This window comes from Bos indicus x Bos taurus, chromosome 13 (assembly GCF_003369695.1).
Source record: "Bos indicus x Bos taurus breed Angus x Brahman F1 hybrid chromosome 13, Bos_hybrid_MaternalHap_v2.0, whole genome shotgun sequence".
Taxonomy (NCBI): domain Eukaryota; kingdom Metazoa; phylum Chordata; class Mammalia; order Artiodactyla; family Bovidae; genus Bos; species Bos indicus x Bos taurus.
Window position 1 is genome coordinate 46,221,105 of NC_040088.1, and position 18,231 is coordinate 46,239,335.

General features: G+C 38.1%; 1 protein-coding gene across 21 annotated transcripts in view; it reads left to right on the top strand.

Moving 5' to 3' along the window:
- LOC113903499 (ankyrin repeat domain-containing protein 26-like) overlaps positions 1–18,231 on the top strand; it is an 89,260-nt gene that overhangs the window by 25,556 nt on the left and 45,473 nt on the right. For 17 of the 21 annotated variants that reach the window (XM_027559688.1, XM_027559690.1, XM_027559691.1 and 14 more), the window contains 10 exons: positions 281–363; positions 3,832–3,983; positions 4,264–4,323; positions 5,419–5,586; positions 7,410–7,443; positions 7,729–7,864; positions 9,561–9,774; positions 10,487–10,670; positions 14,443–15,399; positions 17,280–17,435. In XM_027559688.1, the coding sequence (XP_027415489.1) occupies positions 281–363; positions 3,832–3,983; positions 4,264–4,323; positions 5,419–5,586; positions 7,410–7,443; positions 7,729–7,864; positions 9,561–9,774; positions 10,487–10,670; positions 14,443–15,399; positions 17,280–17,435 (2,144 nt within the window). The remainder of the gene's footprint in view (positions 1–280; positions 364–3,831; positions 3,984–4,263; positions 4,324–5,418; positions 5,587–7,409; positions 7,444–7,728; positions 7,865–9,560; positions 9,775–10,486; positions 10,671–14,442; positions 15,400–17,279; positions 17,436–18,231) is intronic. The other 4 variants (XM_027559682.1, XM_027559687.1, XM_027559684.1 and 1 more) reach the window with 3 other exon arrangements.

An 18,231-nucleotide genomic window follows, 5' to 3' on the forward strand; every position in this document is an offset into this window, starting at 1 on the left:
CTGTCCTGTATTTTGACATTTCGTTTTGTTCACTGATATTTGGATGAATCTGTGAATGAATCTTTGAGCTGTTTGCCTGTAACCAGGTGACATCTGGTATATCCCAAATGGTTTGTTGAAGTTTTTAGATCATTGGAAGTAGTTCTTAAAGAAGTAAATATTCAGCTGAAGATTAAGATTGACTTAATCTGTCATTTGATACAATGTTGTAGATCTATGTTTTAAATGAACATTATGTCTTTTATCTAAATATTCTAAGTAATTTTAACTAAACATGCAGCTTTGTCAACAGAACTAGACTTGGAAATGATAACAGAGGAAAAACAAGAAAAATTTGATGGAGATGAAAATAACCTTTCACAGGTATGTAAAACTGTAAATTTCAATTTCTGGTTTAATACTGTATGAGAAAATGTGTATCAAACAAGGCAAATTAGAATGGAAAGATAAGTTAAAACCCATCACAAATGAGTTAAAGCAGAAGTTCGGTGAAATTTGTGAGGAATATCAAATTATCGTTTGTCCTGAGGAAGATCCACTATGTGATAACCCTAAAGAAGAAGCAAACCAAAAGGAAATATCTCCTAATCTCACAAATAATATACCTGATTGTGAGGAAGAAGATGCATTTGGAGTATCTATCTCTCTAGTATTCCAAGCATTTTCTGAACAAAAAGAACTCAGTCTCAAAAAAGTTTTCCCATCATCTGTAAATTCTGGGTCCCTGGGATAAACTTGTCGGTCATCTTCAAAGCTTTGTTTCTCTGAAAATAAAGTAGACTTTGAAAATGATCAACTAGACATTGAACATGTGTTTATCAAAATTGAGGAGAGTTTTTATAATGATATAGAAAATAAAAATGTAAGGGACCCGGTAATTACATTTAAAGTGAAAGAAGACCAATAGTTTGATACGCAAATGTCACAAAATCTGAGGCAAGATCCCACTAATCGAAAATTAGACATGGGACAGGCATGTCATTGTAGTCTGCAGCTTGTCTGCTCGGTAAGATGAAACACATAATTCAAATAAAAATTCACAGTCCTCCTACTGTTAAAAACATACCGATCTGAAAAATAAAACAATACAGGGCTAGTTCCAGAAGCCACTGCATGCAGATAATTGCAGTGCTAGTGACAACAAAAGCGTGGAACCCAAATTAGAAAATGGGAATTCTTCTCCACCTAACAGTCACCGCGCATCTGAAGTGTATGTAAATGAAGAATTAGAGAAGGCTATTCCGAGGTTTCGGAGAAGGTGATGGCGCCCCACTCCAGTACTCTTGCCTGGAAAATCCCATGGACGGAGGAGCCTGGTAGGCTGCAGTCCATGGGGTCGCGAAGAGTCGGACACAACTGAGCGACTTCCCTTGCACTTTTCACCTTCATGCGTTGGAGAAGGAAATGGCAACCCACTCCAGTGTTCTTACCTGGAGAATCCCAGGGCCGGCGGAGCCTGGTGGGCTGCTGTCTATGGGGCCGCACAGAGTCGGACACGACTGAGGCGACTTAGCAGCAGCAGCATTTAGAGGTTTAAGAATGAAATAGACATGTTACAAGTAGAGTTGCTGCCTCTGGAAAGAGAAAATTCAACTTCCAAAAGAGGGAGAGGTTCATTTACTCTTGCTTTGGTTTTTCTCTTTCTTGATGATCTGGTCCATTTTGATTTTCCACTTATGAATAAAGTGGGGTCATCTAAATAGGTAATTGTGTAGAAATCAATTGTTATCTCAATAATAGGAATTCAGGAAACTATTTTCATGGCTTTTGTCCTTCAATCAATCTAATATCTAATTCTGTCTCTATCAGTCTTTCCTATGGACTGGGAAACTCATTTAACTATCTACCATGTGATCTTCTGAGCCAGAATAAGCACCAAGGAAATTGCTTCAGAAGTATAATCAGCTAGGGTTTTGTGTTTTTTTTTTTTCCTTTAGCTTGTATTTCCATAGAATGGGAAGTTGTATTTCCATAGAATGGGAAGAAAGCAGTGACTGAGAGAAGGGACATGAACACATGTTCCCTCTAATCTCTTCATTGTGGTTGATTATGTGTGATCTCTGCTTTCCACTGTCCCTGGGCACTTAGATTTCCAGCATGGCCACTTTAGGATCTTTTTAATAACAAATACATGTGCTCCCACATATGTTTTCATTACCACTCTCAGATGTTTCTTTTTAGACAGACCATTCCATTATGTTGTTTACTAAAATGTAGAAAGTTTTGACATGTATGATTTTGTCATATAGGTAGTATGTGTGTATGTGTGTGAAAGTTGCTCACTCATGTCCAACTCTTTGCGAACCCTTGGACTGTAGCCTGCCAGGCTCCTCTGTCCATGGAATTCTCCAGGCCAGAAAGAATACCACAGTGGGTAGCTGTTCCCATCTCCAGGGGAACTTCCCAACCCAAGGATCAAACACAGGTCTCCCGCATTGAAGGTAGATTCTTTAACATTTGAGCCACCAGGGAAGCTCATAGGTAGTATAAACCCTGAGCAAAAAAAGAAAAATTTAAAAAATTTAAGTGTTTATCTCCAAAGGAGAAAACAGTTTTGAGATAATGTGAGATTTTTCTTTCTTCAGTAATAGGTTTTTAAAATTGTTTGCTCTTTTGTGTAAGAGGTGCTTTGACTGACTTTGAACAATATAAAAAAAAAATCTATGTATTCTCCTGTTTAAAAAAAAAAAAAAAAGATGAGCCCTACCCTCCAACTAAGGCATTGAATTACTGTGTCAAAGTCATGCTTTTAACTTATCTGATTAATCTGATGAATTCATTTGGTAATTTATCACATTCAATGTCACAGAATTGTATCATCTCTTTTTGCTAAGGAGTACTGCTTTAGGGGCTTTGAACAAAACCTTGAACATTTTTTAATTTTATTGCTGTTTTTGTTAAATAGTGGGGCTGCTGCTGCTGCTAAGTCACTTCAGTCGTGTCCGACTCTGTGTGACCCCATAGACGGCAGCCCACCAGGCTCCCCCGTCCCTGGGATTCTCCAGGCAAGGATACTGGAGTGGGTTGCCATTTCCTTCTCCAATGCATGAAAGTGAAAAGTCAAAGTGAAGTCACTCAGTTGTGTCCGACTCTTAGCGACCTCATGGACTACAGCCTACCAGGCTCCTCTGTCCATGGGATTTTCCAGGCAAGAGTACTGGAGTGGGGTGCCAAATAGTGGGGCAGTAATAGGTAATTATTTCTATACCTTCTAGCTGTAAGGTTTGATGGTTATTGAATGTGGAATTGGGAAGCATTACTTATTTTCCAGAATTCCACACTAACTAAACTCCTCAGTTTCTTTCTGCTCCTTGTGTTTTGGTAAACTTTGGTTCATTATTTTAGTGAACACCATCACCTTTTTGCTATCTCCCAGATCCAAGTGAGAAAAGAATTGTAAAAGGCAGTGGGGAAAGAATAGCTTTAGTGCAGAAAGAATGTTTCCTTTCTGAGGCACTACGGTGTCACATCCTCTACATCTGGCTGTTTAATGGAAAATCCAGGTAGTAAAGACCAAAGAGGACAGATTTTGTGTCTTTGTCTTTTTATTTCTCTGTCTCTGCCAGTCATATGGGGAAGACTGAATGTGAATAATTGCATCTTGTTAAGAAAGCCATTTTTGAAAGTTTGGGAATTTTGTTTCTTTTCCTCAAACAGAAAGGAGCAGATTTTACAAAAATTCCAGTGACTTGTAAGTGATAAAATAAATAGAAAAATATATTTTTATCAGTTAAATTCAGGGCAAACACTGAGTCAAATAATAAAATTGAAAACAAAGGTCTTTATAATAAAGAAGTAGCAAATATTCTTAGTGTCAAACTTTCATTAAAGGTTGAAGAAGAAAAGAAGCACAAAAGTAGTGAAGTGGAAATATCAGACAACGTATGCGACGCTGCTGATGAGAGTGGATTGATTCAGCAGAGAAAGAGTGGAGGAAACAGCAACCAGGAGTTTCCTGCTATGGAGAATGAAGATTCTGATAGGTAATTCTATATCAATATTTAACAGCAGGTCACTTGTTATTTTCCTATAAAATAATTTCTAACTTGAGCTAATGTTTGTGATTTACAGATTTTCTATTTTACTAGAGATATAGTTATTTTTAATACTCTTGTTCTTTAGCCTTAATACTAGAGTTCCTTTGTTAACATACCACCATGTTACATGTTAGAGTATTCTGGATTTGACTGCATATTTGCCTTAACCAGTGTGTTGTATATTTAAATTTATTTTATGTCACTAATGAACATCCTTTCATTTCAGTTTGAGGACTTCTTTCAGCATTTATTATGAGGCGAGACTAGTGGTGATGAACTCCATCAGGTTTGCTTTGTCTGGGAAAGTTTTTATTTATCCTTCATTCCTGAAAGACTTTTCTGGATAGAGTACCCTTGGTTGGCAGGGTTTTTCCTCCTTTGAGTATGTCCATGGATGGAGGCCAAAGTGTTGGTGGCGAGAAAACTGATGAGGCACCTGTCTTTCAGCCATGTTGCTGATGTCACCCCATCATGTTTAAAAGTAAACTCCCCTCCCCTGGCCAAATATTTCCTTGATTTCTTCTTTCATGGTATATATGCCTCATGTCATTTAAAATATCATCTAAATTAATTGTTAGTTTTTCCTTTGAATTCTTTTTAATTTATTTTTGGCTGCACTGATTCTTTGCTGCTGTAGTGTGGTGGCTTCTCTTGATACTGAGCGTGGGCTCTAGGGTGCTGACTTCAGTAGTTGCAGAGCATGGGTTTAGTTGCACCATGGTATGTGGGATCTTCCCTGACCAGGAATCGAACCCATGCCCCCTGTATTGGCAGGGGGACTCCTAAGCACTGGACCACCAGGGAAATCCCTAAATTCACCATTATTATATTCAGAAGCAAAATAACAAATATAGTGTAAATCTAATTATGACTGCCATGTCTAAGAGTCAAGGTGCTTAGCCAGTGGACTCCATCCAGGTTTTCAGTGTAGCTCTTGAGGTTCTTCTCAATGTCCTTCCAGATGCATCTCTTTACTTTCTTCCATGTATTTTATACTCTTCCTTCCAGGTTCCTAGGAAACGGCCTAGGTGCCATGTGCCTGATGTTTGTGCTCATATTTGAATCTCCAAGTAGAATCATTTTCTTCCTTTTCTGTTTCTCACAACCTCCTGTCTTCACTTCTGCAAATCCTTCCTTATTTCACTTATCACTTTCATATGTCAACTTTTACATATCATATTGTATCAGAATTCTATATCTGTGTTTGAGGGAAGAATTTGTTTCCTTGCATATGGTTGGTACTTCGTAACTGTTTTGTGAATTAATCAATGACTTTAGATGGGTAAGAGTTGGAATTCTATAAAAATTGGTTTTTTTTTTTAATTCTTTATCAGTCAAATTATTAGAAAACATTGGCTTTTTTGTGGATTTTTTAACATAGCAATCCTGGTGTGCACAGGAAGAAAGTAAAGAAAAAGAACAATGACAAATGGACACCAGAAGAATGTATGATTGCACCAGTATTTGAAAAGACCGAGTCACTGACTGGTGGTCTGCTGCACGTGAATGATGACAGCATTTTAAGGGAAGTGGATCAGGATGATGACAGGTACATTCTACAGATTCTTTGTAGGGGAAGAAATATTAGCATTAAATACTTCTTCTGGAAACAGAGCAGCATAATACAGTGCTCAGGCCAAGACAAGAGGTTCCTCAACTATAGTGGATGAACACTGCTGAAAGGTTAAGGTGAGGGCCAGTGCCTTTGGCCAGAAGTCATTTCAGTAAATAGTCCATTTGGAAGCTGGACTGTAGTGAATACACATAAACATTCCCTAGGGAATATTATTGGGGCAGGCAATGAAGAACTGGATGGTAACTCAAGAGGAATGTGGAGTTCAAAGGTGTTTCTCGTTTTATGTTAAGAAGGAAGCTTTTAGAGGGTGTATGCTATTGGAAAAGAGCCAGCAGAGGATGTGCTTATTTAGTTTCATCGTGTTTGCATTTCCAGTACCAGAAAGCTTACTGATTGTATGACATTATCTTTAAACTATTACAGTAAACTAATTGTACATAATAGTTCTGTTCATGTATTAGTTTTATGATAAGGGCTTGCTCATTGGTTCTGAAGAGTAATATTCTTGTGTAACAGAATATGCAAATGATTACTTAAGTTAGTTCTATCATATATAGATTTTCAAAAATTACATAATTGTGAATTTACAAACATTTAGGCTATACTGAATAGGATTTGATCATTCCTTGATGATTCAGTTGATAGTAACATTGTGAGTAGCTTTGATTTTGTAAGATGCTCTGAAACGTCACATCATATTAACTTCATAGTTGTTTATAGATTCCAACCAAAAGGGGAAGATTTTGTTTATATTCAATAGAAAAAAATTACTAACAGTCTTTCACAAATTATTTCTTTTGGATTATATAGATCTAAATGACAAAAACTGTGCTTCCTGTACTAAGAGTGTCATTAACACATATTGTGTGCTCAATAAGTGTATGTCAGATGAATGAAGAAACAGCAGAATGGTTGAATGAATGCCTACTGATGAATTTCTTTACAAAAAACAAAACTTTATTAAAGTAGGTCTCCAGTCTTGCCTACCTCTAAAGTCTTTATAATTTTTGAGAAATATGTTTTAAGATTCAGAAATTATTATTTATAGCTATAGCTAGACATGGAATAATACTATAGATTCATTTGCTCTCATATTACTTAAAAAAACTTTTCAATATTCCTTTCTCAGCGAATTTTGGAAGAGCAGTGTTGAAGCCAGATTTCTGGGCTTGAATTCTGGGTCTGTTTGATGACATGCTGAGTGAGCTTGGGCAAGTTCCTCAGCCTTTGTGTGCTCCACTTCTTCCTATACCTATCTCCCAGAATGACTGTGAGGATGAAAATGCCTTTAAGACATGTCAAGTGGTTCTAATAATGCATAACCGATGCCTAGGAAGTCCTCAAAAAGTCTTGGTTATTAAAATGGGTTTCTTTCTTAGAAGGACTGAAGGAATACCTCCCAGATACGTTTTATTGCCATGAAGGTTAGTTCTTATTGAAAACTGAAGTGAAGTCGCTCAGTCGTGTCCAACTCTTAGCAACCCCATGGACTGCAGCCTACCAGGCTCCTCCATCCATGGGATTAAAGGACAGGTGCAAAAAACACTGGTATACTGTTTCCTATCACATAATGCAAGTAATATGTTTTTCCTTTTCCTTGGATCTAACTTTAATACTTTATTAATATTACTGACATATTTTTTTGTCCTTTAATGCTCCTCTTGTTTATTGTTGCATCCTTTTATAGAAAATTATTTGCCAATGCAAAGAGTTTATATAAAAAAAGAAAAGTTTAGGTATTGTTTGTATTTTTGAATATTTACTATTAGCCTGAAGAGAATCATTTGTTCTTTTAGGCCTGCAAGGAAAACACCGTATGAAAAGAAGAAGGTATAGTAAAAAAAAAAATGAACTTTCAAAAATATTATTATCCTTGTCAAAAATACTTTGTAAAAGGAATAGTGGTAAAGTAAAAAATCTTCCTTTGTTGTAGAGAAGTTTACTTTGAACACATCATTTAGAAACACTGTTGGTAAATTTACCCTTTTGATAAAACTCTCTTCTTTTAAGAAATATCTGTTTTTGCTTTGATAAAGAGCCATTTATCACCTCTGTACACTTAGTATATTTTATACATATTTTAAGGACATTGTGAAACAGTATTATTTATATTAGGTCAAAGAACAAATGAATTATGTGAACGACCTGGATGACTTAACTCAGTCGTCTGAGATGGTTTCTGAGGATGGCAACGCACTTCACTCTGCAAATTCCACGTTGCAAGTAGAACCTCTTGACTTGGGGTGTAAAGGTAGGACCACAGTGTAAATGTTAACAGAAAGCCTGTCTGTGTTTAGAGTAGTAATATATGCACACCTTGTCAGTACTGCTCTAGAGCCAGGGATGTGTTACAGTGCTGTGCATCTCAGAATTTTGTTTTGCATTAAAGGAACATGAAAGTGAGTGTATACTCTGAGCCACAGGCCTATGATCCTCTCACTCACTGTACCTTCTGTTGACTTTTATTCTTTCTTGTGCCTTCACCCACGGTCAGGTCAGCATCATTTTCCTCCTAGAATAACTGAAATAATCTCAGGAATTCTTTCCCTGCCACTCCACCTCACGGAACCTCGGCCTGCACAGCAACTGTAATTATTACCTATTTTTTAAAATTCAGGTCTCATCATGTTACCCCCTTGTTTAAAGCCCAACTGTTGATTCTTTTTGCTGCATGCTTAAAGGTCACAATTGTCTAGCTTCATCTGGTTTTATTTTTTACCCTTCTTTCTACATGAATTTTAGAATCAGCTTGTCAGTTTCCTAAAATGTCTGCTGGTCTTAACGTTTTCATTTTCCTTCAGTTCAAAATACTTTGTACTTTCTCTTTTCATTACCTCTTTGATAAGGGTTATTTAGATCCATATGATTTAGTTTCCAAATACTGAGAGTTTTCCAGAGATCCTTCTGTGCTCTTGCTTCTCATGATGCGTTAGGTGCATCCAGAGGGGCCCTGGGGCTAGGGCTGATTATTTCCTGCCCTGGAGGCCAGACCTTGCTGACTACCCTGTTCATGCTGCTGGTAGGTAGGAGTGTTTCCCGCCTGGCTCAGGAGGCTAGATAGAATCCCTGGGAGCGCGTGAGCTCCAGGCACGGCTTCCTGTAGTCTTTCCACGTGGTTTCTCCCTGGTCTCAGGTGGTTTCTCACTTAAGTGCACTGTCTGTTCCTCTGTTGAATACCTGAGGGGCTCCTCCTCAGTTCTCCTGGGTCCTTTTTCTCTGTCCCACTCTCTCCTCTCCACGGTTTTGTCCTGTGATCTCTGCCCACATTGGTTTCACCAGACTCTCAGCTTCATCACCTCCACGTGGGGAGTCCACTGGACTGTGCTTCTGTTCCTTCTCCCCATGTTGGGGCTTGGAAATTCTCTCAAGGCAGTGAGCTGGGGCGTTCCTTAGGCTAACCTGGTGTGTTTCCGGGATCATTGTCCTTCATTCCCTGAAGTTCTTGTCATGAAAATCATTGTTTAATGTATTTTGTCCGTGTTGTTTTTGCTTGCTCCACTCAGGAAGGTAAATCGGTAGCTGTTCACTCTGTCTTGGTTAGAAACGTATGGTAGCTGGAGACTGTCCACAGGGTTGTTCCTCCTACTCTGCTTACTACTTCCTGCTCATCCTCCATTTCTCAGTGTGACATCTCTTCCCCAGGGAAATTTTTCCAGGACCCAGTCTATTTCAAGTTCTGTTATCATAGAACTCTCTTTTCTTGTAGTATCTATCTGAGATCATAATTATTTGATTTCTCTTTCTCTTGTACTAGACTTCAAGCTAAACAAGAGCCAGGGGTGTCTGTTTTATCTTCAGGGCTTAGAATAATGTCTTCCGCACTATAGACACTTAATATTTGTTCAGTACATGAATGAGTGACCATGAAAGGCACAGTCCTTTATATTCAAAACTTATTCACATTAATTTTTTTTGTTTGTTTCTATCTTTGTTTTCTCATCATGAAGATTCTGGTAGCTTGTTGAAAATTCAGGATGCAATTTTTTCACATGACAGATTAGTAAATTTTCAAAGAAAACACTGTGAACTACTTAGAGGAGAAATTCACAAAATGAAAAGCAAGTTTTGTGGGCTACAAAAAGAGCTGTCAGAAACCAAAGAAGTGAAATCACAGTTAGAGCATCAGAAAGTGGAGTGGGAACGAGAGCACAGAAGCTTGAGGTACCGTACATCTTGCTTTTAAAGAAATATTTGAACTGTTGTTTCCTTTAATACTGCAGAGATGTAGATGTATTATAAGGACTAACTTACCTTCTCAGATTTTACAGGGAAGAAAACATCATTAGTATTGTGGAGTGTGAAATTCTTGGAAATAATATAACAGATTCTTAACAGTGAATGCTTCTAATAACTTAATGTATATTTTTTCCAAATCATCATTTTGATGACCATACAGAAATCCACCATAATGGAAACCCCATTAATTATTTACCAAAGTGACTTTCGCTTGTTTTCCACTTTTGTGTATTCTATTTAATACTGCAAGGAGCATCTTTTCTATAAATTCATTTCTACCTTTCTAATTATTTTGAATACATTTTCTTTAATAATATTGTATTATTTGGTTAAAGTAGAGAAATTTTAAAAAGATCTGTGATCTATATTTCTAAACTATTCTTAGGAAAGCTTATATTGCTTTACATTCCGACCCCCAGAGGTATGAAGTAGCCATTTTTCTCAAGACAAAATAAAAACAAAATTTTATGCAGTTTTATTCTTAGCCCTCTGTATGAAAACAGTGATCATTAAGTGTTTTTCAGTGTATTCCCCCCATTTTTACTATTTTAAACATTGTGAAGAGGGAACAAAAGTTATTGCAGCAGCAGCAAATAAATCTCATAATTTTCTAAGAAGAGATCTCTAAATTTTGCAGATTCACCTTAAATCAAGAAGAAGAGAATAGAAGAAATTCCAATATGTTATATGAAAAAATTAGGGAGCAGTTAAGAAGAAAAGAAGATGAATATAGTAAAGAAGTTGAAAAGAAGCAGCAACTTGAACTCACTCTCCGAGCACTAGAAATGGAACTGAAGACTGTGACAAATAATCAGAATCAGGTAGAGTTAACCTTTGGTGAAAATTTCAAATTTCTAACACTACTTCATCAATATTATATCTAATATCCCTCTTTTTTTGAAAAATACCATTTTATTTTGTGTTGTACCAGTTATTTAGTGTCATTTTATTTACTGTTATAGGAAATTTTAGGTTACTTCTTAAAAACAAAAGCAAAAGAAATTAAAAATTCCCAAAGTAACAGGGCCAGAAATAAGAATTCTATAATCCTAAAATGCTGGGTGCACTTTTATGATCAGAGGGACAAAGAGGTCATGGTCAGTAGCTCACACAATAGATACTGAAAAACCGCAGGGTTGAGATTGGTGTAGAAACTAGAGGTTAAGCTCTCTGCCCACCTCATGCAACAGATCCTTCTGCCTTGAGGGACCATTTGTGAGCGAATAGGTCTAGAAGAGAAGGGGAACTGGGAGGGAAAACGGTACCTAATTTTACATCAAGTTACCTCTTGGCTTCAATCTGGCAGGTGGCTGAGGGTCGTGGACCCCCCTCCCTCTGTGCCCGTCAGCCCTCCAGTCCACCTTCCCCATGAACAGCTCAGAGCTGGCTCCAGCTTTCCCAGCTGAGTTCTCCCTCACAGTAGAGTCCTCAAGGACAGGTGCTAAGTGGCATCCTCAAGAGGTGCAAGAATGTTCCCTGTGGAATTTTTTTCCAGCAGTTGGTAGAAACCAGACACTATTGAAGTTGATTGTCCTTCATTCTGAAGAGTTGTCGAGTGGCATCTCAGAGCAGAGGAATTCACTCCCCTGCCCGATATCCCTCTCAAATACAGACTGGGTCTCATCCCCAAGGTCCTACCAGCAGATCTCCTGCAACAGAAAGCTCTCAGGGAGAGCTCAGGAAAGTACTATTTGTAATTCAAATCCATTTGTCTACAGCAGTCAGGTAGGGACATACAATGGCCTCATCCAAGGAGAGGCCTTTATTATTTTCCATAGGAATTGATCTCAAATCTTTTGCAACTGTCTCTAAGGACCCGGAACCCTGATTGTGGTTTAGGCCATGAAGACCGCGTGTGCTCCCCCATCGACCGCACCACCCAACAAAGTCACTCTGCTTTGGGGTGAGCATCGCTCCATGCACGTCATCGCCGTCAGTGTCTGAATCAGAGTCCGTTCTTGGCTCCACTGTCATTTCTTTAAACAACACCCTGTCAACGACCTTTTCACATCATTTATTGTTTTTCAATTTGTAAAAAGTGCAACATCCATTGTAAGAACAGTTTCGAACACTTTAAAAAGTTGTTTCTTTAGAATAAACTTATAAAAGTGCCTCTCCCCCACCAAGGGGGGAAAAAAAAGCACTTGCTACTAATAATAGATATTCTGGGGTTTGGTAGTGAATTCACTTCCTTGGCCCATCATTAGGGTAGTTTATCATTTCCACTGATGGTAAGAAGGAAACTATAGGCAGTTCAGAGATCATATTTTGGAAGTCATTCTTCTACTTGTAAGAAAATGAACACTCTGCTCTGTGTAGTGTCTTATTTCAGTACAAGGAACTTTTGAAAACAGTGATAGATATGCCGTAATATATATTTAGTGATAGCTATTAAGTGTTTTTCATTATATTTCCCCCATCTTACTATATTAAACATTATGGAAAGATAATGAAATTTATTGCAGCAGCAAATAATCTCATGGTTTCCTAAGAAGAGCTTTCTAAATTTCACCTTATTTCCCATTAGTGTATGTGCCATGAATGAAATAGGAGGCTTATTTTGTATTTATATGTTTGTACTAGAGAAGTAACTGTGGTTTGATGTAAGAGAACTAGTAGAGTCAAAAGACCTGGTGAAACACCTGCAGCTTACTTATATTTTTAACTTCTCCCTTTCCAGAATCATTATAGCTAATGAGTTAATTGATGTTTGTAGAAGTACTTAGTACAGTTGTCAATAGGTATAATTCTTATAATTGCTTATGAAAATGTTAGAAGGTAGCATATTCTCAAGGAAAATCTTTATATGAAATTTAATCTATTTAAATCTATAAAATTTAAATATTAAATTTAATATATTTAGTATATTTAAATAAATTTAAATATATACACAGTAATCACTCTTACTGTGAAGTGGCTGTATAGGAGGTATCAGATGCAGTATTTATAAAGCCAGCAAGTGGTGTTGTTTATTGAATTATAGTTGATTTACAATATTGCATTAGTTTCAGGTATACAGCACAGTGATTCAGATATATTTGTATGTGTGTGTGTATAAATGAGGCTTCCCTGCTGGCACAGACTGTAAAGAATCTGCCTGCAATGCAGGAGACCTGGGTTCAATCCCTGGGTTGGGAAGATCCCCTGGAGAAGGAAATGGCTACCCACTCCCGTATCCTTGCCTGGGAAATTTCATGGACAGAGGAGCCTGGTGGGCTACAGTCCATGGGGTCGCAAAGAGTCAAACATGACTGAGTGATTAACACACATACACACTCACTCACACACACACACACTCACACATACACACATTTTCCTTTTCAGATTCTTCTTACAGAATATTAAGTGTAGTTCCTTATGTTGTACAGTAGATCCTTGCTGGTTATTTTACATCTACTAGTATGTATATGTTCGGAGAAGGCAATGGCACCCCACTCCAGTACTCTTGCCTGGAGAATCGCATGGACGGGGGATCCTGATGGGCTGCAGTCCATGGGGTCGCACAGAGTCAGACTTGACTGAGCGACTTCACTTTCACTTTTCACTTTCACGCATTGGAGAAGGAAATGGCAACCCACTCCAGTATTCTTGCCTGGAGAGTCCCAGGGACGGGGGAGCCTGGTGGGCTGCCGTCTAAGGGTTAAACAGAGTCAGACACGACTGAAGCGACTTAGCAGCAGCAGCAGTATGTATATGTTAATCCCAACCTCCTAACTTATCCCTTCCCCTACCCCCTCATCCCGTATGAGGACCATAAATTTTTTTTCTATGTCTTTCCGTTTTTTGAATAAGTTCATTTTAGATTCCATATATAAGCTGCTGCTGCTGCTGCTAAGTCGCTTCTGTCGTGTCCGACTCTGTGCGACCCCATAGACGGCAGCCCATCAGGCTCCCTCATCCCTGGGATTCTCCAGGCAAGAACACTGGAGTCGGTTGCCATTTCCTCCTCCAATGCATGAAAGTAAAAAGTGAAAGTGAAGTCGCTCAGTCGCGTCCGACTCTTAGCGACCCCATGGACTGCAGCCTACCAGGCTCCTCCATCCATGGGTTTTCCAGGCAAGAGTACTGGAGTGGGGTGCCATTGCCTTCTCCGCCACATATAAGCAGTATGATATAATACTTGTCTTTGTCTGACTTTCTTCACTTAGGGTGATAATGTCTAGGTCCATCCCTGTTGCTGCAAATAGCATTATTTCATTCTTTTTTATGACTTAGTAGTTTTCCATTGTATAAATATTCACATCAGATGCCATTTTTAAGTGCAGTCAGGTCTATAAATCTTATATTTTAAGCCTTCTGGGTTTATTGTAGTTCAGAGAAAAGCCTCTCCAGGTCTGAGCTTCTTGAAAAGTCTCCTGGGATTTCTTTTTGACTTTCATGGATTCATTGTCTTCAATTAAATTTTTGAACGTTTGAAAATTTCTGCTTTTATAAAGTCTGAGGTTTGTATTGAGCCTTATTTTTTCTGTTTTGGAGACACACTTGGTACAGCCTTTCATTGTATAAGCATACAAGATAGTCTTTCATTTCAGAGGAAATTATGAAATGTTACTTTATTGTGTACTAGCTAAAAATCTCCTTTGTTTCACTTAGGCTTCTGCTGGTCCTGAAGAACCAAAAGACCTGTTGTGCAAAAACCACATGTTGCAGGATGAAATTGCCATGCTAAGACTGGAAATAGAGGCAATGAAAAACCAGAATCTGGAAAAGGAAAAGAACTATTTTGAGGACATTGAAACTGTCAAAGTAAAGAATGATGATGCTCAAAACACAATAAAACTGAATGAGGAAAGGTTAACAAAAACTATATCCCAGTATATAGACCAGCTTAATGTTCTGACAGCTGAGAATACAATGCTAAAGTCTAAGCTGGAGAACGAAAAAGAAAACAAACAAAGACTGGAAACAGAAGCGGAATCCTACCATTCTAGACTGGCTGCTGCCTTTCACGATCATGATCAAGGTCAGACATCACAAAGAGACCTGGAGCTTGCCTTCCAGAAAGCAGAAGATGAGTGGTTATGCTTGCAGGACAAAATGAAGTCTGATGTGGCTAACCTAAAAGATAAGAATGAGGCGCTTTCCCAGCAACTTTCTACAGCAGAAAGTAAATTCCATCAGGTAAAAATCAAGTTGCAGCACACGAGAGATAATCTTAGAGAAACGATTTTGATGTTAGAACGTGTCCAGAGAGACCTTTGCCAAGCAGAGTGTCAAAAGCAGGAAATTGAACACCTGTATCTGAATGAACAAGGAAAAGTGAATAAATACCTTGGAAAGCAGGACTCCTTAGAGGAAACATTATCTCAACTCCGGAGTGAAAACATGTTGCTCCAGCAGCAACTGGATGATGCACAAAATAAAGCCAACAGTAAGGAGAAGACAGTCATTAGCATCCAAGACCAGTATCTGCAGATCATGAGAAAACTTCAGGCTGAAAGTGAGAAACAAGGTCTGATGCTGGAGGAAAGAAACAAGGAGTTAATCCAGGAACGTAATCATTTAAAAGAGAGAATGTATCAGTACAAAAATGAAAAAGCAGAAAGAGAAGTAAGTATCCAGAAGGAGAAATAATTCTCAGACTTCCTGAAAGAAAATTCAAAGTTTTGATTTTGGCTTGATTCTGGCTAAATGTTGAATCTAGTTGAATATAAAAATACATAGGCTGTGAATCTATAGTCTCTAAACCAGCCTAAAAACACAACTTGTATCCAGCAAATCAAAATTAGACCCAGGAAATGCTTTACTTTGAGTAGAGACATCATGTCTTATGAAATGTTAAGAGATTCGGTTCTAAATTGTTAATACAGATAGATATTAGTAATTTACTCTTTTACTATTAAGGTAATAATTTTAATCTTTATGTTACCACATGTCAGTATCGTGATGAAGCAGATAAATGAAATGCTCAAACCTAAAATGAACATTTCAAAATTAAGCTTCAGTTACATGGATTACCTTGACAGTTAATTCCAGGTTTCCCAGAGCCTATATCATATTTTGGCTTTGGTAGCTTGTCATAGCTTTGTGTCATATTTGTTGGTATAATTTTATGTTTATTCACATCAATTTGAGTTAATATGGGAAACATTTTAGCCTTGAATCATTTATTCTTAAAGCCACTCAACTCTTTAAATGCATCTACTTATCATTAAAACATAATTTGGGACTCAAGTGGTGAGCTTTAGCAAAATTCTTCTTGATTTAATCTTCCCACTGCTATTTATGATTTACTTTTGGAGAAGGCAATGGCACTCCACTCCAGTACTCTTGCCTGGAAAATCCCATGGGCGGAGGAGCCTAGTCCATGAGGTCACTACAAGTTGGACACAACTGAGCGACTTCACTTTCACTTTTCACTTTCATGCACTGGAGAAGGAAATGGCAACCCACTCCAGTGTTCTTGCCTGGAGAATCCCAGGGACGGGGGAGCCTGGTGGGGTGCCGTCTATGGGGTCGCACAGAGTCGGACATGACTGAAGCGACTTAGCAGCAGCAGCAGCAGTAGAATATTTTTACAACAATTTGCTCATAATTCTCATTTTCAGTATCAATTAATATCATTTAGATACAAGCTTGTCCACTAAAAATGAAGGGTGTCAGGATTCATGATCAGCAGGAATGGAGTGAGTCAGGGAGAGGATTGTAGGGCCTGCGGTCTGGAGACAGGTAGAAGAGGCCACTTTAATGAGGCTCCTTGAAGGCCGTGGGCGCAACCTCATCTTTTAAATTTTATTTTTCTGTTATATTGGAGTATAGTTGCTTTACAATTTTGTGTTAGTTTCAGATGTACAGGAAATTGATTCAGTTATCCTTATACATATATCCATTCTTTTTCAGTTCCTTTTCCCATGTAGGTGACTACAGAATATTGAGTAGAGTTCACCATGCTCTACAGTAGGTCCTTATGGTTAGCCAAGGGCAAAGGTGGGGAGGAGGGATAAATTAGGAGTTTGGGATTAACATAGACATACTACTAGATAGAAAATAGATAAGCCACAAGGGAATGGCCTCATTTTTCTGCTGAGCTAGGAATCTGTTGGAAAGATCTGAGCACTGGTTGGAATATGTGAAGATCTCTGAAGGTAATAGAAGCCTCTAATAAAGAAAGAGGGAAAATGTTCCACAGAGTGGAATTTTCCACCACTTGTCCCACATTCAAATCTATTTCTCTCTGGTTGTGAGGTGGTGAAGTTCTGCAGATCTAGTGGGAGGAGCAGGGCATGGACAGCGGGTCTGCATCTTTTGTCTGAATAACTTAATATCAGAAAGGCCAGAAGGTGGCCCCTTCCATGTCTGTAACCAAATTCAGTGAGGAGGGAGAAGAAGGTGGTGATAGTTTTCAAAGTACGTATGTTGGAGTTATCTATTCTTAACATAACAGAATAGTAAAGTGATTTGTTAAACTCAGTGACAGAGTGTCTTATTAGGCAGTTGTGAGACAACTTCAACAAGAACTGGCTGAAAAAGATGCCCTGAAAAAGAAGTCTATGTCAGAGGCTTCACTGGAGAGCATGTCTAATTGTGCTAAATTAGAAGCTGAGACACAGGATTTAAAGAACAACATACATCAACCCACAAGTCAGGTATGTATGAAATTGAACGTGTCAACAGTTAATATGTAGGATGAAGTGTTTTAGGACGCTCATTTTCATGGTCAGCTTTCTTTTGTATTTTTGTTACAAGTAATTTACTGTAAGTTTCTTATCTTTATAATGCACTCATTTCTTAACCTCTGACTTTCATTCTGCCATTTGCATTATATATATTTTTTCTTATATTATTTGCCCTTAGGAAAGTTGAGAATTGCGCCTCACTGTTCACACAAGTTGAGAGACTTTTTTCTCTTTGAAACAATACTTTTTTTTAGTGATAGCTGTATTACATAAGGAGGCTAGCCAGATAAAATCAAAGGATAATGTTTAATGGAAGATTCCAGAAAATTATCATTGCTCATCTTTCTTTTTATGACTGGCTGTAGAGTTCTGTATTTATTTATTTCATGGATTTCAGAATAACTTGTGCAGAAAGGGTATTATAAAAACCAGATGAAATATAGGCATTGCCTTCTTTCCTTTTCATTTTAAGTATATTGCAAAAGCATGGAGGTACTCAGATGATGTATAGTACATACATCCAAACTAGAGAATTAAGAAGATTATCTAGATCCTACCATTGGATTTTTTTAAAGCTATTGAGATATAATTCACATATCATAGAATTCACCCACTCAACATGTGTAGTTCAGTATCTCTTAGTCTAGAGATGTGTCACCTGTGACCACAGTCAATTTTAGAGCCTTTCCATCACCCCGCAAAAGAAACCCTGCATCCCTTAGCCACCACCCGTGGCCTTCCATCCCTTAGCCCCAGGCAACCCCTA